Here is a 25,525-nt window from a genome sequence, read left to right on the forward strand (position 1 = left end):
CAAATATGGAACCTCTATCCGTTAAATCAGAATTTGAAATTGATTATTGTTTTTTAAATGCTTTATATGCAATGAAAAAACTATGAATAAAATCATTTTCACACGTAAATGTTATATCTTTATATCTTTTGATTAAAATTAAACAGATTTGTTTTTAAATCTTTTAAATTAAAAAGTGTCCATTTCAGTATCTTATACGTTTTTTAATTAATTTATTCTTTCAAAACCTAGATAGCAATTATATTTTTGAAGAAAATAGGAATTTTTTGAAATTCCCCGGATTCTATAGGAATTTTGGAAATTTTGTGACTGGATATTTGGGGAATTCCCAAATGATTGGTAAATTGGGGAATTTCCAATTTTGCCACTTTTTCCATTGTTGTCACTCCCTTACATTTTGATTTTTTTAATCTCCATTATAACTGTAATCTGTAAACAGTAATTGGTTCTATTTCATGGCTAAGTGAACATTAGGAATCTATGATAAGGCTACAGGTTGAACCACGAAACATGACAAAAGTAAGATAATTTTAAAGGTCGTCTTAGACCTTTGAAATAATATGCGACATTTTCGTTAACTTTTTTTAGGAGTAAAATTCTAGAATTAATAATCCCAAAATACCCCTTGAGTTCAATGTTTCCGGAGTTATGATATATTTCCTTCAGATTTCGACAATTTTGCTTTTATTTAATAAAAGTTAAATCTGAACAAAATTCTTAATATCTCCGGCAATATTGTTTTGGAGACGGCAGGACTAGGGGAATTTTGTGGTTATTGTTTCAGGAATGTGAAAGAAGGTTGAAAACTGAATGTCACAAATAAATTTAAAGTTGAAAGACGACTTTCATGGGACACCCTGTATATTAATAATACTAATTGTATAATTGCATTTGTAAATAGATAGATAGATAGATATTTACTTTAAACTAATACTTTAATGACGGGATTTTCCAAGCCAACATTGGCCGTCATTAATGGCAAACCCGGATGTAATAGAATGATATATCTTTTAAATCATACAATTGGAGGTGTTTCGTCATGGTTTCCTCCAATAAGTAGGGGGAAAGTATTATAGGAAGAGAGAAAGGGGGGGTTATGTAGCTCAATCAGAATCAATAGCTGGCTCAGAACTTAGGATGGCACATTTATTTATTTAGAAATACATGAATAACAGTTTGAACAGGTTTAAAGGTGTCCCACGAAACTTAACAGAAGTAAGACGACTTGAATCTTTCATCTTTGAAAAAAGGCGCGGCATTTTCGTAAACCTTTTCTCGAAATTTATTTTTAGAGTTTTATCACAATTTTGAAGATCTAAAACAACCTTATTGTTAAGTTTCTTGGTACACTGTACACATCTTTTAATAGTGATATATCGTCTTCATAAGCGACATTTATTAAAAGTCAACTACATGTCCCCTATGTAGCCCATTGTATTTGTAATTCAAGGACGTTATATTATAATGTATCTCTCTGTATATAGTTCTGTATTACTCTCCGAAGTCCTAAATAGTCTCCTAAAGACTATCATTAGTCCTCCGTTCTTTATTCTCCCTTAATCCTCTCATAATGTAATCTCCCCCTGACCCTCATGGGGGTTGCGGGAAGACATGCCAAATAATGCATAAAGCTATAATTGTTTATCAAGTATGGGGGAGGAGAAGATTTTAGATATAAGGGAAATACTACGGTAAAATATGAAGATAAGTGGCGTGCAGCGCCAAGAATATTTTCAACTACTTTTTAAGGGGGAACCCCTTTGAAGATGAGGGTAAACTCATTTTTACCCACCACAACTTATTTTAACCTTTGCCCATAAATCAAAAGGGGGGTGGGGGCAAGGGGACTACTGCTTTCACCCTGTGTACGCACCTGGATGTTATATCGGTATATTTTTGTTGCAAGTATCTATCTATAATTTATATTAAGTAATATTAAAAGTTAAGAGTAACTTTTAAAATTTATAAATATAATAAATTGATATAATACTGACAAAATATTGAAGAAAAACACATTTCTTAGAGACAGCTGACACTGAAACAGCTGATGCAGAAACAGCAGATGAACTGATGGAAAATGGCGGAATATTTCTAAAGGTCGTCATCACCAGATCTTCCACGTTTAAATAAGTTTCAGCAGATGTCGTCCTGAAGAAGAAAAAATAAAGATCACAACTTTTTGTTCAATTCTTTATTCGTAATTACCTTTTGTCCACTCTTGACACATGACAACTGTATGTGCCCTAAATAATTGAAAAATGTCGTCTTTAAACATATTCTGAACTTTAATAATGTTATCCTAGGAGTTTTTTTATTAAAGGGACTGTTCTTGTAATTCCAAGTGACCTTCCATTTACAGAGTGCAATGCTCGATTTTCAAAGATACCCTTTAGATCTTATGTGATCAATAATGTGGCAAATATTATTGTTTTTCAAGCTTAAAAACAATTTTATTCTCACAATATCTGCCATTTTTTCTTGTAGTNCCTCAATATACTCTTCTTCTATACTATATCTACAATATCCTCAATATACTCTTCTTCTATACTATATCTACAATATCCTCAATATACTCTTCTTCTATACTATATCTACAATATCCTCAATATACTCTTCTTCTATACTATATCTACAATATCCTCAATATACTCTTCTTCTATACTATATCTACAATATCCTCAATATACTCTTCTTCTATACTATATCTACAATATCCTCAATATACTCTTCTTCTATACTATATCTACAATATCCTCAATATACTCTTCTTCTATACTATATCTACAATATCCTCAATATACTCTTCTTCTATACTATATCTACAATATCCTCAATATACTCTTCTTCTATACTATATCTACAATATCCTCAATATACTCTTCTTCTATACTATATCTACAATATCCTCAATATACTCTTCTTCTATACTATATCTACAATATCCTCAATATACTCTTCTTCTATACTATATCTACAATATCCTCAATATACTCTTCTTCTATACTATATCTACAATATCCTCAATATACTCTTCTTCTATACTATATCTACAATATCCTCAATATACTCTTCTTCTATACTATATCTACAATATCCTCAATATACTCTTCTTCTATACTATATCTACAATATCCTCAATATACTCTTCTTCTATACTATATCTACAATATCCTCAATATACTCTTCTTCTATACTATATCTACAATATCCTCAATATACTCTTCTTCTATACTATATCTACAATATCCTCAATATACTCTTCTTCTATACTATATCTACAATATCCTCAATATACTCTTCTTCTATACTATATCTACAATATCCTCAATATACTCTTCTTCTATACTATATCTACAATATCCTCAATATACTCTTCTTCTATACTATATCTACAATATCCTCAATATACTCTTCTTCTATACTATATCTACAAACAGTGTCTTACAGAACAAATTGATTTTATTCAGGGTCGCAAAATTGGAAAAAGTATACTTTAATCCTACATATCTGTAAAAAGTATAATTTAAGCCTACCTATCTGTAAAAAGTATACTTTAATCCTACCTATCTGTAAAAAGTATAATTTAAGCCTACCTATCTGTAAAAAGTATACTTTAAGCCTACCTATCTGTAAAAAGTATACTTTAATCCTACCTATCTGTAAAAAGTATACTTTAATCCTACCTATCTGTAAAAAGTATAATTTAAGCCTACCTATCTGTAAAAAGAATACTTTTATCCTACATATATGTAAAAAGTAAACCTTGATTCTACATATCTGTAAAAAGTATACTTTAATCCTACCTATCTGTAAAAAGTATACTTTAATCCTACCTATCTGTCAAAAGTATACTTTAATCCTGCCTATCTGTAAAAAGCATACTTTAATCCTACCTATCTGTAAAAAGTATACTTTAATCCTACCTATCTGTAAAAAGTATACTTTAGTCCTACATATCTGTAAAAAGTATACTTTAATCCTACCTATCTGTAAAAAGTATGATTTTATCTTACCTATCTGTAAAAAGTATAATTTAATTTTACCTATCTGTAAAAAGTACGTCTGGGTGATCCATTGTAAGAAGCTCTAATCCTTTGGCAGGTAGACCCCAGGCAAGCTCTAGAAAATTCAATATCTTTGAATGACAAATTTGTAATTTTAAAATTCAAAACTTTTGAACAACATTTATCTTTAACGACAGAACGTACAAGATACTCATCATACAAACTTCCTAACGGGAATTAAAGACCTAAATAGTTAAAAGAATTATATAATACAGTTAAACTCATTAATATGAATACATCAAAAGAATATTTAAAATGTCGTCTTTATCACTTTTAACTTGGTTATGTCGCTAAAAGTAATATAAGATGTAGCACCCAACTATCTATTGTTTTGGATAACATGTGTCGCGCATTTCCCTGTTAAGCTTCTGGAAGAAAACTTTGACAGCTTGGGAAAATACAGCTGACAGCTTCAAATTCAAATTCAAGACGACATTATATTAATTCTCCCGATGTATTCATATTAATGAGTTTACTGTATTAAATGAAATTAACTAAAAATATAATAATCTTAGTGAATTTTGACAGTGCAAAACATACAGACCCCACTTTGGAGATCTTAGTATTGAAGTTTTGAAGAGTTTTGTAGAAACGTTTATTCAATAATTAAAATGTGTAATTTGAATGTATAAGGTTACAAATTGAAAATTGTTATTTGAATACCTAATCCCAGATTTCTCGGCAAGCTCTTAAATCCTACCTATCTGTAAAAATATACTTTAATCCTACCTATATGTAAAAAGAATACTTTAATCCTACCTATCTGTAAAAAGAATACTTTAATCCTAGCTATCTGTAAAAAGTATTCTTCAATCCTTTCTAACTGTAAAAAGTATACTTTAATCCTACCTATCTGTAAAAAGTATACTTTAATCCTACATATCTGTAAAAAGGATACTTTAATTCTACCTATCTGTAAAAAGTATACTTAAATCCTACCTATCTGTAAAAAATATACTTTAATCCTACCTATCTGTAAAAAGAATACTTTAATCCTATCTATCTGTAAAAAGAATACTTTAATCCTACCTATCTGTAAAAAGTACACTTTAATCCTACCTATTTGTAAAAAGTATACTTTAATCCTACCTATCTGTAAAAAGTATACTTTAATCCTACCTATCTGTAAAAAGTATACTTTAATCCTACCTATCTGTAAAAAGAATACTTTAATCCTACCTATCTGTAAAAAGTATACTTTAATCCTACCTATCTGTAAAAAGTATACTTTAATCCTACCTATCTGTTAAAAGTATACTTTAATCCTACCTATCTGTAAAAAGAATACTTTAATCCTACCTATCTGTAAAAAGTATACTTTAATCCTACCTCTCTGTAAAAAGTATACTTTAATCCTACCTATATGTAAAAAGAATACTTTAATCCTACCTATCTGTAAAAAGAATACTTTAATCCTACCTATCTGTAAAAAGTATATTTTGATCTTACCTATCTGTAAAATTTTATTGTGACTACCTATCTGTAAAAAGTATACTTTAATCCTACCTATCTGTAAAAAGCATACTTTAATCCTACCTATCTGTAAAAAGCATACTTTAATCCTACCTATCTGTAAAAAGCATACTTTAATCCTACATATCTGTAAAAAGCATACTTTAATCCTACCTATCTGTAAAAAGCATACTTTAATCCTACCTATCTGTAAAAAGAATACTTTAATCCTACCTATCTGTAAAAAGCATACTTTAATCCTACATATCTGTAAAAAGAATACTTTAATCCTAGCTATCTGTAAAAAGAATACTTTAATCCTAGCTATCTGTAAAAAGAATACTTTAATCCTACATATCTGTAAAAAGTATACTTAAATCCTACCTATCTTTAAAAAGTATACTTTAATCCTACCTATCTGTAAAAAGTACGTCTGGGTGATCCTTTGTAAGAAGCTCTAAGCCTTTGGCAGGTAAACCCCAGGCAAGCTCTAGAAAATTTAATATCTTTGAATGACAAATTTGTATTTAAAAATTCAAAAATTTTGAACAACGCTTATCTTTAACGACAAACCGTACAAGATATGCATTATACAAACTTTCTAACGGAAATAGAAGACCTAAATCGTTAAAAGAATTATATATTACAGTTAAACTCATTAATATGGATACATCGAAAGGATATTTAAAATGTCGTCTTTATCACATATAAACATATAATTCAATAATTAAAATGTGTAATTTTAATTTAAGGTTACAAATTGCAAATATTTTTTGTTTACCTAATCCCAGATTTCTCGGCAAGCTCTTAATCTGAAAAAAAGAATATTTGAATTTAAAAACTTTAAATACAAATGTATTTTTCATAAATAACCTTGCATGTTATTTGAGCCAAGCTATCTTCAGAATCTAAAATAAGGAAAACAGTGTAAAAACTGTCTAAACTATGCATTAAAGGGACTTTAAACGGATTATCAAGTGATCTATATGCACAGATGTCAATGCCTGTTTTTCAAAGGTAATCTTTAAAACTTTATCAGCTAGATTTATCATGTGGAAGAAATTGTGGAAGTCCTTCTTCTATAGTTAAAAAGAGTTTAGTTATATGATAATTCCTATATGATCTCGTCCAGTAGTAGTTGCAAAGAAACCACAGTCGAAAATTATTAGTTTTATACTTGTCATTTATATACACTTCATACTTGATCACACAGACCATTTCAGGGTAAAATTGTCAATCGAATGTTAATATTTAAAATTCAGAACTTTTTACCATATTATGTAGACAGTAGAACTGCATGCATTTTCCAGTCTAAGGGGGGCTAGGGGGCATATTTGAGATACCATAATTACTGTCTAGTAATGGGGGTATTACTATTAACCAGGTTTATTTATATAGATTTTAAATTTAAATTACTGTTTCTTTCCTGGGTCAAAGTTCGCCTGAATATGAGCCGAAAAGTCGTCTTCAACCTTCAAAATATCAACATTTAAAAATTAAAAAAAGTATTTATGTTACACAATGAGGATTTTGACTTTTAATCAAGAATAATTCTACAAGTCGTTTCCTTATATATTTAATTGCTATTCAGCCAAAATAGATAAATTTTTAAATGTCGTCTTTCCTGGGAAACAGATTGAAGGATTGTGAAGTTTACAAGTTCCGTTCTATCAAATCATTAAAAAATAAGTTTGTTGTTTTTATCCCTACATTTAACCCTGAACTTCTGAAATATATAAAGAATTTACAAAATAATGTATTAACAATTTTTCAGTGGGGTTTATATTGATATATGCCTGTGAAATTATGAAATAAATTGAGGGAACCGATTTTTAAATCTTTCAAGATAGAAAACCCACGATTTCTACCTCATTGTCAATCAGATTAATATGTCGAAAGTCAAGGAATAAAAAACAATTATTTTGAATTTCAAATTTGCCTTTTTTAAATGATTCCCTGTTTTCAAAGTTAAAACGACAGGTGAAGGAAGTTGGCTCCTGATTTGTTCTAGCGTATTCTGGAGAAGATATTGATTTGGAATAGTCCAAAGATGTCTCTAAGGATAGCATTGATACTGACTGCGCCTTTCTGGAAAATCCAGATCTGTCTCCGTTGCAAAATCAAAATGATCATGCAACGAAATGCTTATAACGAGATAAGAAGGGGTTTATATTAGAAGAAAAAGGACCGAGCGCTGCGGCTAAGACCGTCTAAGGAGTCATTCATTGTACTTTCAGAAGTTTTTACTTTCAGGAGCTTGTACTTTTAGGAGTTTGTACTTTTAGGAGTTTGCACTTTCAGTTGTACTTTCAGGAGTTTGTTTCTTTCAGGAGTTTTTTGTACTTTCAGGAGTTTGTACTTTCAGGAGTTTGATTTTTTTTGTATTTGAAGAGGCCTGTATGATCAGGGATTAAAACTTAAAGGGACTGTACATGAAAAAGGAATGGAGGTTTAGGAATTAGGATAAAATCTGAGAATTTCAGGGGTTGAATGATACATATAAGACTTCTATCTCATGTTCCTATCTCGAGAAATTGATATAAAAATGTGTCAAATTTATACGAAAATTCATATATATGCTATTTTGTATAAAAGTTGTAGTCTTAAACAGATTTCATTCTATTTCTATTTTTCCCTTACAATCCCTTCAAACTACACCTGTGTGAGCTGCTATGCAGGGGAAATTTTCCAGATTCGAGAGGGGAGGAATCTATAGAATATATTTATGGTTAATCACAAGTACAAATATTTCAGGATTCTGCCAATTACTCCTTTTAAGCTGAAGCTAGTGTTATGTGTAGAACTTCGAAAATGAATAAGAGAGTGGGGAAAATTTAAACCAAAATCAACCTTATCTTAAAAATTTGAGCATAATTTGTGTAGCTGTCTGGATCTCTGTATAAAAAAGGAAGAGAAAAGATTAATATAATTGCAATTCAACAAATAATGGATTTGCAAAGAAAGATGAAAAAAGTCAACAGCTGAAAAAAACAGAGAGAAAAAAATTCTCTCAACTTAACCTGAGGCCAATTTCAAAGAATTTGAGGCGTGGCTTAAATTTGAGACACAGCTCAAATCTGGTTGGTTCCACTTATAATTGTATTCAATGTTTCAAGAATCAAGCCGGTGCTCAATTAAGATCAGTTTTCGGCGAATTTGAGACGCCGCTCAAATTCAATAAATTCGGACTCTGCTGTCTTTGTCTGGCTAAATTTTTTTTATTGGATTAATGGGAAAAAATAATAAGATTTTTATCGAAAAAGTGAAAATTTCTGTCCGAAAACTTCATATCACTGCGAGACAAAAACTAGTGTTTTAATAGCTATAAGACGTCCATGTTCAGGAATACCGACAAAGGATGAGACTTTAGTAATTCTAAGTAAGATTCTACTGAATTTGTTTTGTCCATTTCCTTGCATTCATGGCTTCCTCGTAGGCCAAAACTGGTTTATTTCCTTGCATTCATGGGTTCCTTGTAGGCCAAAACTGGTTTATTTCCTTGCATTCATGGGTTCCTTGTAGGCCAAAACTGGTTTATTNGATTCTAATGAATTTGTTTTGTCTATTTCCTTGCATTCATGGGTTCCTTGTAGGCCAAAACTGGTTTATTTCTGTGCTTGATTATTAAGTAAACCATCAAAATTCTCAATTAAGTGCAGTGACAGAAATTTAGAAATTAAATAAGAATTGTCATATTTTAGAATTTTGGGTCGTCTTTACAGTCTCATCCTTTGTGGGTAAACGATTCAGAACTTTTAAGATTTTATTTAGAATTCTTAATGAAAAATAAGAAGTAACACTCAAATCAAAACGGAATTGAGTTTTTGTCACAAACCAAATGTTTCTATTCTCTATATCTTAGCAAATTGATTGTGTAAACCTTTGATATTTGATCTAACAGAGCTGAAAACTTTAGAATGAAATATCCAATTGTCTCATCATGTTGCTTCTCTGGAGTTTAAATTCATGTGGAGAACAAGCAATATTTAAACTGGATATTAAGAAAAAGAGTGGTTTAAGCCTTAATCCTGATATCCACCATTCTAAAGTTTTCAGCTCTGAATTCATAGTTTGAAATATCAAAGGTCTGTGACATTGGGCTGCAAAGATGTAGTGGTAAGAAAATCAGAGATTGTGGCTAGAACTCAGTTCCTTTACAGTCTATTTGAAGTAACGGACCGAACTATTTTAGAACAAAATTTCCCTTATGAAAGTAAAAGCAAATTAAGTATCCTCTCTTAACGTGGAATTTTGTTAATTAATCTGTTTTCAAATTTATTTTACAATGTGAATACTTTATCTGGATGAAGAGGTGTTAGTCTACCTCCAATAACATAAACATAGACACCACCTAGATTATTATTATTACTATTATGATTATTATTATTATTATTATTATTATTATTATCATAATCATTATTATTATTATTATCATAATAATGTGGTAAGTACAGGGTGTCACTCGAAACATGACATTAGCAAGACGATTTGAAAGTCGTCCTTGAACTGTGAATTTATTTGTGACATTCAGTCGTCAACCTACTTACACATGATGTTTCTTGAAACAATAACCACAATATTATCTGCAAGTCCTGGTATTTCCCAAATGTGGTTTGCCTTTTTTGTGATGTAAATATTACAGGAAATTTTAAAGGTACCAAAGGTAGACCACATTTTGGAAATGCAAAGATTAGGGGTATTTAGTTATTATTGATTCTAGAATTTTACATTTAAAACTATGTTTACGGCGCAAAGATGCAAATTATTTGAAAATCAAAAGTAAACTTCAATTTGTGCTATAGTCATGTTTTGTGGGACACCCTGTACGTGAGGTGGAATACTAATGTAATGCAAGATCCATTAAAAACGGGACGTTCTTAATGTCCTATGGCTTTTGTAGTTTTAATGTATAATTTGTAACCTCAGATGTGTGTTACAAACGTCCGATGTTTATTTGAAACGGCGGGTGTTTTTTGTAACGTTTGGTGTATTTTTGTAACGTTTGGTGTATTTTTGTAACATCCAAAGTTGGTATATACCGTTAGGTGTACATTTTTAACGTCCAATGTGTGTTCATAACAATTGTACGGTGGAAGGCGAATATATCAAATAATGAAGACGACTTTCAATTTCAAATTTAATTTATATCAAGCTTTTAAACAGCACAGATACACAAAACATGGAAACAAAGAGAAGCTGTTAAATAAAACAGCTTCTCTTCTATGTGAAATAGGTGTGAGTACATTGCACGATTAAAGTGTAGGATGTTCAACTTGATGATCTAAAAAAAATTTATTTAACAATTATATTTCAGATTTGTCATCATACCTTAGTGCCGGCATTAGTCACATAAACTTCAGTGGTGAACTCTTCTTTTCCAGTAGATTCATGTAGACCCATCTACTTTAACTATCTTTCTAACTATTAACTGTAGATTCAAGTAGACCTATCTACTAACTATCTTTCTAACTATTTACTGTAGATTCATGTATAGACCCATCTACTTTAACTATCTTTCTAACTATTAACTTTACATTCAAGTAGACCCATCTACTAACTATCTTTTTAACTATTTACTGTAGATTCATGTATAGACCCATCTACTAACTATCTTTCTTACTGTTTACTGTAGATTCATGTATAGACCCATCTACTAACTATCTTTCTAACTATTTACTGTAAATTCATGTATAGACCCATCTACTAACTATCTTTCTAACTATTTACTGTAGATTCATGTATAAACCCATCTAATCAATAGTTTTTATTCCTGTGTTGGATCCAACCATAGAGATTGTTTCCATGCCTGAAAATTATTAAAAATAAAAAAAAAAATATGAAAATNGAAAAAATATATTTATGTTTTTGTATTTGATGTTTTGTTTGATCCGGAAATATCTGGTTTTTTTACGTGGATGTAGGATTCTTTGTCTGCTGAAAGGTAGGGCTAAGTATTTTGTTTGAAGGTTTAAGCGTGGAGCAGAATTCATACTTTATGAGAACCCACGCTTTAGATTTATGTAACAAAAATTTAGAGATTGTTCTGTTCTCTGTATTATTGCCGTGAAAAAAATATGAAATTTCATATAAAATCAATCTTTCTTCAAAACTCACATTATCCTGTTACGATCATGGTCCCGAATATTCTCTCAATACTTGACTCTAACTCTAATACCAAGTCTATCTAGACTCTATCTCTAGCCAAAACCCTGGCTCTGTACGTCCATCTAAAACAAAGATTGATTCTATACTAATTTATTTATACAGGTAAATACAGATTGACCGGAATGGTCGGTCAGGGTCAAATTAAAATATAGGCTTCTATTATAAGAAGTATAATTAGTTGCAGGGATTAAACCAAGGCGAAGTTATTTTATAATCCCAGATGAGGTAGCACAGAAAGTGAAAAACAAGATCAAATAAACTACCAAAGAGATGTCATTAATCAAGACATATCCTTTTTATAAACTACCAGGTTTAACTTAGGCAGAGATAATAATTAATTTATATCATAGTTTAGTAAACAATTAATATTTTGTTTTAATTTTAAATAAAAAATAAATAGAAGAAAAGAAGATCTTAAAAAATGTTTATCAAGTAAAGGATATATGAACTAAACAAAGCAAAATATTGAGACACCTATTGGTATCTTTCTGAACTGAAAAAAATTTATAATATCAGATTTACTTTTACAAATCATGTTACTTCTAAACTTAACTTTACATTTCTATTTTACAAAGAAATATTCTATAGAATATATATATATACGTTTTATACTTTGCCATCAATCTTCGGTAGTAAATCTTAAATCAAAATTATGTTACATGGAAAATTAAAAAAGTTTAATCTTTTATAAAATTTTAAAAGAATTATTATAGTTCACATTTCATTTAACAATTCTAAAATCTTTTTCCATCAAACATGCTTTGATATAGTTATTGTTAATTAATAAATTACAAATAAAATCTACCAATTATGGTTTCAAATAATAAAATCTACCAATTATGGTTACAAATAATAAAAATTGAAATTCATGCACAGCACGCTAAAAGGTAACCTCAAAGTTTTCTTTTCCAGGTTTTTTATTTCTCTTTACTTCTTTCTCATAGTTGTTTAAATTCCGGGAGTTGAAGTGGTCTACCAGACGTTTCTGTGCCGTCCAGCCTTTAATTAGAGATGGGCATAATTTTTTCAAAAGAACAAAATTTTTAAAAACAAACAAATTTTTTGTTAACAATGGTGTTGCTCAGAAATAAACTAATGATGGACGAACAACTTGGATCTTTCAGATAAATGAAAAAAATAGTTTTAAAACATGAATGAAAAAACAAAAACCTATTTTAAATTTTTCGAATGATCCAATGAGTATTTAGAAAGATTTAAAATTATAGTTTTTTAACAATTTTAACGATTTTTGTCACAAACTTTAAAAAATACTATTGTTTTTTTTTCACAAAAAGAACCTTTTTACTTAACGAACAATGATAATTTCAAGAACAAACAAAATAAAATAAAAAAGCCAAATGCGCCCATCTCTACCGTTGAAGGAGTTCTTGTTGTGGCGCTTGTAGGCACTTGACTTTCCCAGAATTTCCACCTTTGCATGTTCAGCCTACAAAAAAAGTTTCAAAAAGATCCTAATACCCATTTTTTGTGGCATCCCAAAAATTTATTTATGATTCATCAACAGTTGACACAAATTTTCATAAAATATACCCTTTCCCTCTCTTTCTAGTCAAGTTAACCCTTACCTCAATGTGCTGATCAGAAGTCCGATTAAGACTATTCTGTTCCAATGCTATGAACTCTCTGCTCAAGCCATTCATGTTTAAGTTTAAGCTTTTCTTTTTTAGCTAATTAATTAATTTAATTCTAATTACAAATTTTGATGCATAGATGAATATAAACCAATAGTCTTCAAATTAAAATCAAGTCAAATATTATGATCCTACAAATTGACAAGATTTATTTAGCATTGTTGTTTTTGGAAGATGCTGAACATCAGACAATTCTAAAAATTTATTTAATAAAAAAAATCATCAGTATGGCAAGTTTCCTTATATGTGTAATTATTATATGCACTTTAGGCGGGGTAGTTATGTTGATTATAGAAGTCATCCTTGTCCATTTCAGCTCAAAGTCTTCTATTTTGCTTGTGTAGTCTGCATCAAGCACAGAGGAAGCCACCGCAGTGTAAAGTTCTCCAACAGCCTTTATCACTGGTATCACCACCATAAGATCATCTTGGCCACTTTCTGAAGTTTGAGCTTTTAAAGCTTTTTCAAAAAGTGGTAGTTTCCTAGGAAAAGAAATTTAATTTTTATCTATGGTTTTTCATTAAATTTTACTTTTCTTTTGCTTTTTTGGAAATGAAAAATATTGATACCTAATGAGTTTGTCAACATCATTTCCGTTCAGTCCACCACCATGATATTTCTCATACTGTATACCCATTGCTGATGCTAAAATATTTTTATATTAAATGCATTACAAATTAAAAAGAATTGCAAGAGGAGTAAGAGATTTTATTTCATTTAATTTCATACTAATGATATTGCTAAAAATATTTTTCTCACCTATTTTTTGTGAATCTAACTTCTTTGTGTTCAAAAACTTCAGGATGTGATTAACTGGTCCTTAAATATATAAGCTTGAGCTTGTTTTTACACCTTAAAAATGATTTTTTTCTACAATGTCTGCATACCTAGTTTTATAACATGCAGTGGAGGAGGGGGTAATACACATATCACAGGTTGCAATGGATCTGAAGTCCTGAGGATTGGTATATTGTTTACCGATGCAAAGTTCTTTCTTGCATTTGGGGCAGCACCAGCACTGTTCCATTTCTTGTAATGATCTGTTATACTCTTGAAGGTTCTAGTGTCGCCTTGTACCCAGTGTCCATTTTTTTTTCTGTAGCATTCGCCATAAGCACAGGGAAATGTAGAGGCATGAGTCCCAAGACCTAAATCATTAATTTAGTAATAAGCTCATGCATAAGTTTAATATCATATTTTTTTAATGTAGAATTTTATATAAATCTTACCTAAAATCACATTAATCAGCTTGAGATCTGTTTCAATGAAATATTTTCTCTTATAGTCAGAAATGCCACATTTGTCAAGCAGGTATTTTATGTTATCATAATCCTCATTAACCTCTAAAGTATAGCTTTAATAGATCATTTTCATATTTTAAAAATGTTAACCTTACCATGAGCTATTGCAATAAGAATTGACTGTCTAGAACCTACATAAGAGTTAAATAGTTTAAGTTGAAAAAATACAAGAATTTTTTTTTAACTGGACACCAAAATATTATTAATTTAATTCTTATGCCTGCAGCTTTGAAGGTTTCAGAAGTATCTACACAATATTGGTCATTTGTGTGAAGTGATAGTGTAAAAATGAAAGATATTTTCATGCAGATTTTTCATCTGCTCTCTTTTATATTTTATTAGTTAATATGACCAATCCCTGATTCTTTTGGAACAGGATTCCATATTATTTTTAGGGAGGATTTGCCAGAATCAATCCCAAAGTGGTCTACAATGCTTTCTTCCTTTAGGTTTCTAGCCTGAAAATAAACAATAAAAAAATATCATAATATAACATATAATTTTTTATAACATTGATTGCACATATAGTTATAATAGCTCACCTTAATTACAAACTCTCTTAGACCTGCAAAGTCCTTGCAATAGTAAACACCTATTGTGGAGCTCACTTTAGACTCTTTGTTTTTAACAAACATACAATCTTGGCTATATTGTAATGTTGTCAATTTTTTCATATTTCTGTCTAGTTTGAAAGAACTAGGCAGCTAAATTTCAGCACACTATCGGATCAACATTAGTCAGAACTCCCCTTTCCCCCTCATTTTAAAAGATTCATAAGTTTATCCAAACAAAAGAGACATGCAAGATTTTCCTAAAATAAGGTTAATATTTAAAAAAAAAATATTTTGAAAGAACTAGGCAGCTAAGATTTTCCTAAAATAAGGTTAATATTTAAAAAAAAAATATTTTGAAAGAACTAGGCAGCTAAAATTCAGCACACTCCATCCCCCTCATTTTAAAAGATTTATAAGTTTTTCCAAAACAAAAGAAACATTTACAATTAATTCCTGAAGTATGGATGAAATTCTTTTTTTCTGGTCTACCAACCGCTTTGCAATATTAGGACTGATACAAGCTGGCCCTAAGGTTTTTCTGACCATGCTGACAACTTCTAGAGCTTTTCTATCACTAGAAAAAATAACATATGAAAAATAGTTAAGTAAATAAAGAGATGATATAAAATTTATAGTCACCTCAGCCCAGTTTTGTTGGACAACTGCAATATATCCTCAGGAGTAATCTGTGGGGTTGGAAGTGAAGATTCAATCTGTGTGATTTTTTCGAGATATTTTTTGTGACCCTGATGATGTTTTCTTAAACTACCACGCATTAACTTTTTGTGGCATATGCCACATTGCACAGTGTGTTTTAAAGTGTGGCGTTTTTTATGTACATACAAAGTGTACTTTGAAGAAAAAGTTTTTTTACAAACATCACAGGTTTTCTTCTGGTTCTTCAGTTTTTCCCTTGGTTTAACTGGGGGTGGGATGGAGTGTATATTAATTTCACTATCCAGTTTAAAAACGCCACACTTAAAAACTATTTTTAATGGGTCATCAGAACGGTGGGTTTTTTCGTGTTTTGTCTTATTGGTATAGTATGCAAATGTTCTACAACAAAACCGACATTGAAACCCCGAATGTTCACTATGCTTGGCTATATTATGTATGGTCAAAGAATACTTGGAGTAATAGGTCTTTTTACAAACCTGGCATTTAAACACGACTTCAGACAAATCAGTTTGACATTGTCCATCACTAATAAACAAGCTAGGTTCAGGACTGCATGGAGATGCTACAGATGCAATGTTAGCAGAAACATTTTTAAAAGACTCTACACTGACATCGATTGCCTCAGAAGAAGATTCAGAAGAATGGCAAAAATTTTCCTCTGAAATTGTACCCTCTGTTCTGTCAGAAGTTCCTGAAAAGCTTTGCTGTAAGGAATCAGACTGAGACAAATTAGAATCAGATGGCTTTGGTAAACCTTGGACAATTTTTTCTGAATATGTGGATATTACAGGACGAGGAAGGGAGTAGAACAGTTTTCTAAAAGTATCCTCATTTAGAGTTTTTAACATACCCCGTTGATCTTCACTGCTTGCCACTGTATGAACTTTGGACATTAGCAATAAAACCATCTCTAAAGAAAGATTAGTCAGAGTTTCTGTTGAGAAATACAATTTTATCTGTGATGATGAAAGCAGGGGCAATGATGGAGGGGGTGTCTTTAGTGCTGGTAGATTCATCCATACTGAACACTGCTTACGAAAGATTTCTTTGTTTAGGTAAATTTTATATTTCTTTTTATATTCAATCGCTTTTTCATAAAATAGATCATCCTTTGTAATGAAACAATTATGTATCTCTTCATACTTTCTCAAAAAATGGTTACTTATCACATTAACATCGGTATGGGAGGAAGGAAATTCCTTTAGAAGATCTCCAATAGTAGTCATACTGTTAGAGAAATATCTCTGAAAAGTACAATCTTAATAAGCTATGCTAGCTATGAAAACCGCTAACCTGCTTGAATGGTAATAAAGTCCTCTAACACCGGAATAAACTCCCCCTCTTCCTGGACTCGATACTCAATCCTGAAATATGAAAGATGCGAGGGAGGGAACCCGCGACCGCCATGAACCTCCGGGGAATGGCTATATGGCTATACAGTGCCGAGCCTTAGCTATACAGTATACTTTTACAATAAAACTTTAAATGTTTTTTTAAGATTTTTTTTAAATATTGGATTAAGCGATACCTTTCTTTAAAAATTGTTTAGATTCGATAATTACAATATCTAAAGTATGAATGCTCAAAAGTAAAACATGTTTTTGAACGTTATAAATGAGATAAATTCAGTTATATTGGAACAAACTATAAAATTGTAGTATATTCATGCTTTATAAACAACAACAAACTACGACTGAATGTAAATCGTAAATGCCAAAGCATAAGGATTCCTTCAAACTCAGCTTTTGCAAACAATATGACAACATTTGACCCTGAGAAAATTTATGCCAAAAATACTATTCATAACAAAACACGTTAAAACGATCGATCTTCCTTCCTACAAATATTGCAAAGTTCAATAAAAGCAAGCTTTAACAGAATACTGTTTTGAAATATTGGAAGTTTTATTAGAAGTTTTTAAGAAACGAACCAAACTATTAAAACTACTAAACCTGGTTCCTTCGACTCTAACGAATAATGCTGCCAAAATTATCCAAATCATTTTTTTTTCTCTGAAAATAATATTTTACCCTGATATGCTTGATGATTGTCAAATTTGAAAAATTTGGGTTCTGAACTAATTAAGTCACCTTTATGTGGTAACTTATATACCTTATAAAATTACTTGAAAAAGTTTGAATAATTTCAATTTATTTTTGATTTTAGAAATCCAGTAATATAAAAAAAATCTGCGAAAAATATTATCATTATCATTTCATTATCAATGTACGTTACGTGAGCAATGAAAAGCTAAGATTATTGGCAAAATGAACATATTTCTTTTGTATTTCACCAACCAAGTATTTTGATTTTAAAACGACATTTTCTAGGGGGGTGATTTGAACTGTGCGTACTAACATTGTGTCCAATTCCACTCTACTAGCTTAATATTGAACTTTTTCTTTCATAAGAGTGTTCAGTAGCGTACCTCACGCAGTACTGTATGCTAAGCTTTCTTGTAGAGATAATTAAGTTTAAACTACAGAAATACTTCAGCACGGGCAGCCGTAGTACAATTGATATCCCGAGCAGGGTCAACCTTTCCTGTCCTAGTTTGTAATGCACTTAGATCTATGGACAGGACTAACCTGTGCAACAAGGTTGACGCGGTCAGACTTTATGCTTCATATGGGTTGAATTTACTTTTACTGAAGGGGTAGAGGTGCGTGTCAGAGGATGTTCAATTTTGGCAGGTAGAAATACAGTGCACATCTGACATCATCACATGGACTATCATTATAAAAATCATCACTTTAAAATAGTTCAATTTTGAAATATAGCATTTTGTTACAAGAAAATCTACGAATCTTAAAAGTTAAGAATCAAAATCAATAAATATCTATAAAATACAATTTTTTTCACAATATTTCAGTTTTACGTAAAGATACAACAATTACTTTTTTTTAAAAACATAAACTTTTTCAAGTCATAATTATTTTCTGGACCTTTGTCCTTTTTTCATCTCATAGAATTTAAGTTTAAGTCTGGTTTTTCATTTTCAAAAATGTCTTTTACTATCTCTAGTTTAAATACTAATTATTACTAACATAACAGCATAATAAAATGTCGATTTTTTAGAAACAATATTTTTTTCTGCTAGTTTTGTTTGAAGGAGAGATAAAGCATAGTACATGCAAGATAATTGGACAGTATGTGAACCTTTAAAGTATCTTATACTTATGCCTGATATCTAAGAAGTCAAATGTTTTGAATTTACAGTTAAAATTTTGCACCCGCCCTTGGAGCTCCTAGGGGGGGGCAGGAAAAATATATTTTCTTTTCTTGCAAAGGTGTAAAGGAAACTGTTGTGATCGAATTGTACACTTGAAATATAAAGAACAGTCTCTTTAAGTTGAGTTTACTTTGGTTAAATATATTTCTTTATCAACTAAAAGGAAACTAGACATAATACAAGTGAAGGGCCATTCATAACTCAAGGATAGATAGGACCATGCATTCAGCATTGTGCAATGTGCAATGCGCGATTTGCAATTTGTAATGCGACATGTTCAATTAATAGTGTGACATGTGCAATGCACAACGTGTGCTGTGCATTGTGCTTTGGGCAATTAACAAGAATCAGTAAATTTTTGGTCTAAAATTGTATTTATATGATCTTAAAAAACGATATGATTTTACATAAAAAATATATGATTTGAAGACATGTGTATAATTGTAAATATATGTAAGTGTGTGTATAAATGTAAATATATGTAAGTGTATGTATAAATGTTTATGTATGAATGTGAATAGTGTATGTAAAAATGTAAATGTATGAATGTGTATATATAAATGTAAATATATGTAAGTTTAAGTGTGTGTATAAATGTAAATATATGTAAGTGTATGTTTAAATGTTGATGTATGAATGTGAATAGTGTATGTATAAATGTAAATGTATGAATGTGTATGTATAAATGTAAATATATGTAAGTGTATTTATAAATGTTGATGTATGAATGTGAATAGTGTATGTATAAATGTAAATGTATGAATGTGTATATATAAATGTAAATATATGTAAGTTTAAGTGTGTGTATAAATGTATATATTTGTAAGTGCATGTAAAAATGTAAATATATGTAAGTGTATGTATAATGGTAAATATATGTAAGTGTATGTGTAAATGTAACTATATGTAATTGTGTGTATAAATGTAGATATATGTAAGTGTGTGTATGAATGTAAATGTATGAATGTTCACTAAATACGGTAAGAAATGTAAATGTATAAATGTTTACTAAGGAGGGTAAGAAATGTAAATGTATAAATGTTTACTAAGGAGGGTAAGAAATGTAAATGTATAAATGTTTACTAAGGAGGGTAAGAAATGTAAATGTATGAAATTTCACTAATAAGAGTAAGAAATATAAATGTATATGAATGTTTACTAAGTAGGGTAAGAAATGTAAATGTATAATGTTTACTAAGGAGGGTAAGAAATATAAATGTATATAAATGTTTAATAAGGAGGGTAAGAAATGTAAATGTATGAATGTTTACTAAGGAGGGTAAGAAATGTAAATGTATAATGTTAACTAAGAAGGGTAAGAAATGTAAATGTATGAATGTTCACTAAGGAGGGTAAGAAATGTAAATGTATGAATGTTTACTAAGGAGGGTAAGAAATGTAAATGTATGAATGTTCACTAAGGAGGGTAAGAAATGTAAATGTATGAATGTTCACCAAGGAGGGTAAGAAATTTAAATGTATGAATGTTCACTAAGTACGTAAGAAATGTAAATGTATGTATGTTCACTAAGGAGGATAAGAAATGTAAATGTATAAATGTTCACTAAGGAGGGTAAGGAATGTAAATATATGAATGTTCACTAAGGAGGGTAAGAAATGTAAATGTATGAATGTTCACTAAGGAGGGTAAGAAATGTAAATGTATAAATGTTCACTAAGGAGGGTAAAAATGTAAATGTATGAATGTTTACTAAAGAGGGTAAGAAATGTAAATGTAAAAATGTTCACTAAGGAGGGTAAGAAATGTAAATGTATGAATGTTCACTAAGTAAGGTAAGAAATGTAAATGTATGAATGTTCACTAAGGAGGGTAAGAAATGTAAATGTATGAATGTTCACTAAGGAGGGTAAGAAGTGTAAATGTATGAATGTTTACTAAGGAGGGTAAGAAATGTAAATGTATACTGTTCACTGAGTAGGGTAAGAAATGTAAATGTATGAATGTTCACTAAGGAGGGTAAGAAATGTAATAAACTGTGATTAATTTTATTGTAAAACAAATTTTTCAATATATATTTTCGAGAATAATTTTTCTCTTAAACTAAAACATCATTGTAATTGAACCTCCAGTTAGAGATTTCAACGGCTTCCCACTTTTTACCTGAACCTTTAACCCTTTCACTGAGTCAGTGATTATCCATAATCTAGAAATCTCTGATTTTCTACCTAAAAAGTGAGAAGGAAAATTTCACAGTTTGCAGTGCGGTACAATTTGTAGATTTCGATTTTCTTTAAAAAATCGAATTTTCAAAATTCAAAAACTTTGAATCTTCTTTGTTTCTTTGTGCATATATTTGAAATAATGCACGACAGAGCTATACACGTTCAAGGTTATAATGCAAGGAAAGTTAAATGAAGTTGTGTATACTCTGCGTACATATTGAAACCGTTCTCTCTGGGCGGAATTTGTAAACAAGAATAGATGCATCAGTGTTTGTTTAGTATCCGAGGAGGTTAAAAGCATTAAATTTTGATAATTTTTATAATTCACATAATAGTTTCCTATGACCAGAATATTTCTTTGATTTTATATTTGAAAGATGGATCCCATTTCAGGCTTCGACATTCGTCTTGTGTTTACATGTACACTGCAGTACAAAAGATGCGTACACCTCCGAAATAACTTTCCTTGCATTATAACCCAGTACACGTTTAGGTTTTAAGTGACTTCTAATATATATGTTTATGAAATTAGAGAATATATATCATTATTTGTAGATTTTTTTTGTTTTTGACTTGTTTAAAAAAAATTAAGTATCGACACCATATTATATTAATTTACATTTGCTTGGAAAAATAATTTAAATAATGATAATATTTAATGTCTTCAAGAGGGAAATATTCTGTAATTTTTTTTTTCTCCCCTCTGGGAGGGGTAACATGTTTATTGGGTGGGGGGATTATCAACAAAATAGATAATACAAGATAATTGCTATACCTCAGTTGATAGAAAACTATCAGATCAGAAGATTACAGAAAAGTGTTCCCATGAATAATGAAAAATTAATCATTATCTTATAACAAATCATATTTGGATTAAAAATAGTAAAAGTATGAAATAGTTAAATGTTATAAACTGTGGTGCCCAAAAAAATGCAAAATCTAATCTAATCTAATCTAATCTAAGAATTTATTTTACCGTTGAAAATAAGATAGATTAAGCATAAAAATTACATTTTTATGAATTCTATTAATTCTCAACGGAAGGAGAGCAGCCATAGAAGACATGAAACACGCAAATTGTGCAATGCACACAGACCCATTTTACTTAACTACTTAATTTTGATAAAAAGTTTTGCTTTGTACAACAGAATTTCGTTGTTGTCGTCTTCATATTACACAGTCCCACTGAAATTTCCCTTAACCGTATCCTTCCTATTATATTACATCTCTACAGGATACAATAATAGTTTGTGGCCGAATGGTGCCATGTTGATATTGCTCTGCGTAGTTCTGATAAATTGGAGCCATAAGTCTACAAATAGTGATCAGACGAGCACATGTGATTATTAAAAGAGGATTGGGATAGGGCCAAATATGTTTTCGTTTAAAGGGACTGCTATCGGTATTTCAAAAAATGCATGCCTGATTCGCAAGGGTACCCTTTAAAACATCGTCTGAACAAAAACGATCAAGATATCTTTGTTTCTCTGATAATTTTCAATTGAGGTTTTTCTAGAAAAGTGTCTTGCGGATTTATAAGCAGGGACAAAGAAATACGTTAACAGAATTTAACACATTTTAATATAGCCAAACGATAATTTGTCTGTAATTTATGCTCGGATAAATAAATATAGTGAACAACAAATAGATTATCAAGTACAATAGGTGACAACGGAGAAATGGACCAATTATACACGACATCACAAGTGTCAAATATAACAAGGAAAACGAAGTTTTCTCATATTAGTTAACAAGTGTTCCAAGATTAAATAAAAAAGTGCAAGCACAGAAAATAAAGAACACATAAAATTGCACTTATTTTATTGTAAGAAAGATTGAAAGACTAACTATTATTAATAATTTTGTCGGACACAAAAACTAAGTTGACACTTGTGACGTAAGAAACTGTACTGAGAGTGTACGAATTCTACGTTACCACCTATTGTACTTGAAAATCTATTTTGTGAAGAAAAGAGTAAAATAACGACATTAAAATAACGTTCTCGTAATGTAAGAAAAAATTTTGTATTTTGCTGTTTTAATTTTCAAATTTTTTTTCATTTACTATAAGGGTTCAATGGAAGTAATAGAAGGACTATTACAAGAAATAATGTTTGAAACCTTAACACTAATGAAAAACGCCAAAAAACATTAAATAAACTTTAAAAATTGTCTTGAAAAAAAACTAATTTCAAATTAACGTCCTCAGAGAGGGAAATAAAAAAGAAGATTAAAAAACAAGGATTTCTTTGTCCTCGTTTTTTGTTCACTCGAAGGTGTGACGGGTATCGTTGTGAATCGATCAGGCACATATAATAAATAATGGGTTTTCCTGGTTCGGTATACATTGAAGAAATTGATCCTGTATATCATATTTGAAAGTCCAAACTCCAATATAAGAAAAATATAAAAAAAATATAAAACTAACTTCAAAAATGAATGAGATATCCATATTATTAAAACTGATTAGTTTCGGTTGTGGTGTTTCTTTCAAAAATTTTTACGGATTCATGGCAGGAAGAAAATTGTAAAAACTAAAAACTGTTCAAGATGGAAAAATGACTATATCTTCCTCATTGTTACTTAGAGAAAGGTTTAACCTAGGGTAACGTTGTGAACAGAACGTGTCCTTTCTTGGAAATTACGCCAGCAGTTCCCTTAAAATTTAATATATTTCGATAGAAGTTGAGGAAAAAAAACATTATTTTTCAGAAGTTTTAAGTTAACAAAAAATGGATCCAGAGATACTTAAATTTAAGGTAACCAAGGTTCAATAGATTTCCGTACGTTTTGAAGAGAACTGGTTTGAAAAATTTGCTCCAACTATGAATTAAAAAAAGTTCAAAAGTTTGAGCGTTCTAGTGTAAGCCATTTTTAAGTTAAGAATAACCGCAGGGGGGTTGAAAAATACTCCCCCCCCCATCTTGGTAGGGTTAAATATAGGGTGTCCCAATAAACATGAGAATTAAGAGATGACTGGAATTGACAGAGATATAAAACATTTGAACCACATTTTGGAAATCCCTAGACCAGTAGTTTTTGTTAATTGTTGTAACTGTGATACTACAAAATCATATTTGGGAAATAATCCCGCTAGAAACAAAGACGATAAAGAAGTCGTCAATTGATTCTCATGTTTATTGGGACACCCTGTATGTCAAAATACAAAAACTGTATCTTCTCTTTCCACCTGACATTTATAATTCTTTAATCAGAATCAATTTTCCATCAAATCTTATATACTTAAGCTAGTCTGGGTTTAAGTAAACAACATTAATTTATCTGTAAAAGTTCAATGAACTCTATTAGTACAGTTTTGCAATCCAATAATTTAATTTTAAAAATAAAAAAGTAAATTCTCGGAATTTCTAGACATGTATTTGCAAAAATAGACCTCTGCAACTGTATCAAACGAGCGGGGGAAGGCAGGCGGCCATGAGCCACCACTATTTCCCCTTCCGTACCACCACATTTGACTCTTCCGTGCAAAACTACTTTTTAAATGATATATTTAGGGCCGCGTTACGCAAAAAAGCACAACTCAAACAAATTTTTCAATTCTACTTAAGATTAATATTTTGTGTGTCTTAGACTGTTTTACAATGAAATTTTTGACAAATTTGACTGAGTATTGCATCTTGAAATATCACAAAGTTGGTTAATGAGTGATTTTAAGATGGATTCAGTATAATGAGTCAGTAGTTGAATAATCATTAGACTTTAGTTTAAAATCTAGATTTTAGTTTAAAAAGAACTAAATATCCACATTTATTGAAAATATATTTCGGTCTGGATTGACCCTCGTCAGTTCTTGAGACTGTTTCTGTCAGGAAGATTAAAAACAAAACAAACAAACAAAAACAAACAAACAAACGCCCAAACAAACAAATGATGAACCATGTAACTTTCTTGTATTTAAATTGACTTAAGAATAACTAAACAAGAAAACTTTGAGCGACACTGTAAGTTGTATGTGGGCACTTTTGTATTTGAGGATTAATGCATGCTTGATTCCGAGATTCACAGTTTTCACTTTTGTCTAAGCTTTAAAATCCTAAACAGTATCCATGCTTATAGTAGCCAGAAATCCAGAAATCCAGAAATCCAGAAATCGAGAAATCCAGAAATCCGGAAATCCGGAAATCCAGAAATCCAGAAATCCGGAATTCCAGAAATCCAGAAATCCGGAAATCCGTAAATCCAGAAATCTGTAAATCCGTAAATCCGTAAATCTAAAAATCCG

At 30.3% G+C, this 25,525-nt stretch overlaps 3 protein-coding genes and 1 long non-coding RNA gene across 4 annotated transcripts; all 4 read right to left on the reverse strand.

The window, feature by feature from the left end:
• Window positions 1-1,949: 1,949 nt before the first annotated feature.
• On the reverse strand, window positions 1,950-2,427 carry LOC111710717 (uncharacterized). Its single transcript, XR_002767113.1, has 2 exons — window positions 2,206-2,427; window positions 1,950-2,148 (listed from the first exon to the last, which is right to left on the reverse strand). It is a non-coding gene; the product is annotated as an uncharacterized LOC111710717 (long non-coding RNA).
• Window positions 2,428-2,503: 76 nt separating this feature from the next.
• LOC111710712 (uncharacterized) lies at window positions 2,504-10,858 on the reverse strand. The gene is made up of 7 exons (XM_023484829.1): window positions 10,845-10,858; window positions 9,812-9,884; window positions 8,175-8,226; window positions 6,390-6,424; window positions 6,298-6,328; window positions 4,044-4,119; window positions 2,504-3,427 (listed from the first exon to the last, which is right to left on the reverse strand). The coding sequence occupies exons 1-7, from the start codon at window positions 10,856-10,858 to the stop codon at window positions 3,379-3,381; spliced, it is 330 nt and encodes a 109-aa protein (XP_023340597.1). The 3' UTR covers window positions 2,504-3,378.
• A 1,703-nt stretch (window positions 10,859-12,561) lies between these two features.
• Window positions 12,562-14,879, reverse strand: LOC111710713 (uncharacterized). Its single transcript, XM_023484830.1, has 9 exons — window positions 14,730-14,879; window positions 14,563-14,676; window positions 14,221-14,481; window positions 14,093-14,152; window positions 13,903-13,978; window positions 13,573-13,815; window positions 13,268-13,325; window positions 13,056-13,128; window positions 12,562-12,680 (listed from the first exon to the last, which is right to left on the reverse strand). The coding sequence occupies exons 5-9, from the start codon at window positions 13,968-13,970 to the stop codon at window positions 12,562-12,564; spliced, it is 561 nt and encodes a 186-aa protein (XP_023340598.1). The 5' UTR covers window positions 13,971-13,978; window positions 14,093-14,152; window positions 14,221-14,481; window positions 14,563-14,676; window positions 14,730-14,879.
• A 119-nt stretch (window positions 14,880-14,998) lies between these two features.
• Window positions 14,999-17,145, reverse strand: LOC111710707 (zinc finger protein 302-like). The gene is made up of 4 exons (XM_023484823.1): window positions 15,828-17,145; window positions 15,642-15,762; window positions 15,177-15,279; window positions 14,999-15,092 (listed from the first exon to the last, which is right to left on the reverse strand). Exons 1-3 carry the CDS (start codon window positions 17,090-17,092, stop codon window positions 15,259-15,261), a joined length of 1,407 nt encoding a protein of 468 aa, XP_023340591.1. The 5' UTR covers window positions 17,093-17,145; the 3' UTR covers window positions 14,999-15,092; window positions 15,177-15,258.
• Window positions 17,146-25,525: the final 8,380 nt, after the last annotated feature.

The sequence above is a fragment of the Eurytemora carolleeae genome, unplaced genomic scaffold (assembly GCF_000591075.1).
Source record: "Eurytemora carolleeae unplaced genomic scaffold, Eaff_2.0 scaffold1066, whole genome shotgun sequence".
NCBI lineage: Eukaryota > Metazoa > Arthropoda > Copepoda > Calanoida > Temoridae > Eurytemora > Eurytemora carolleeae.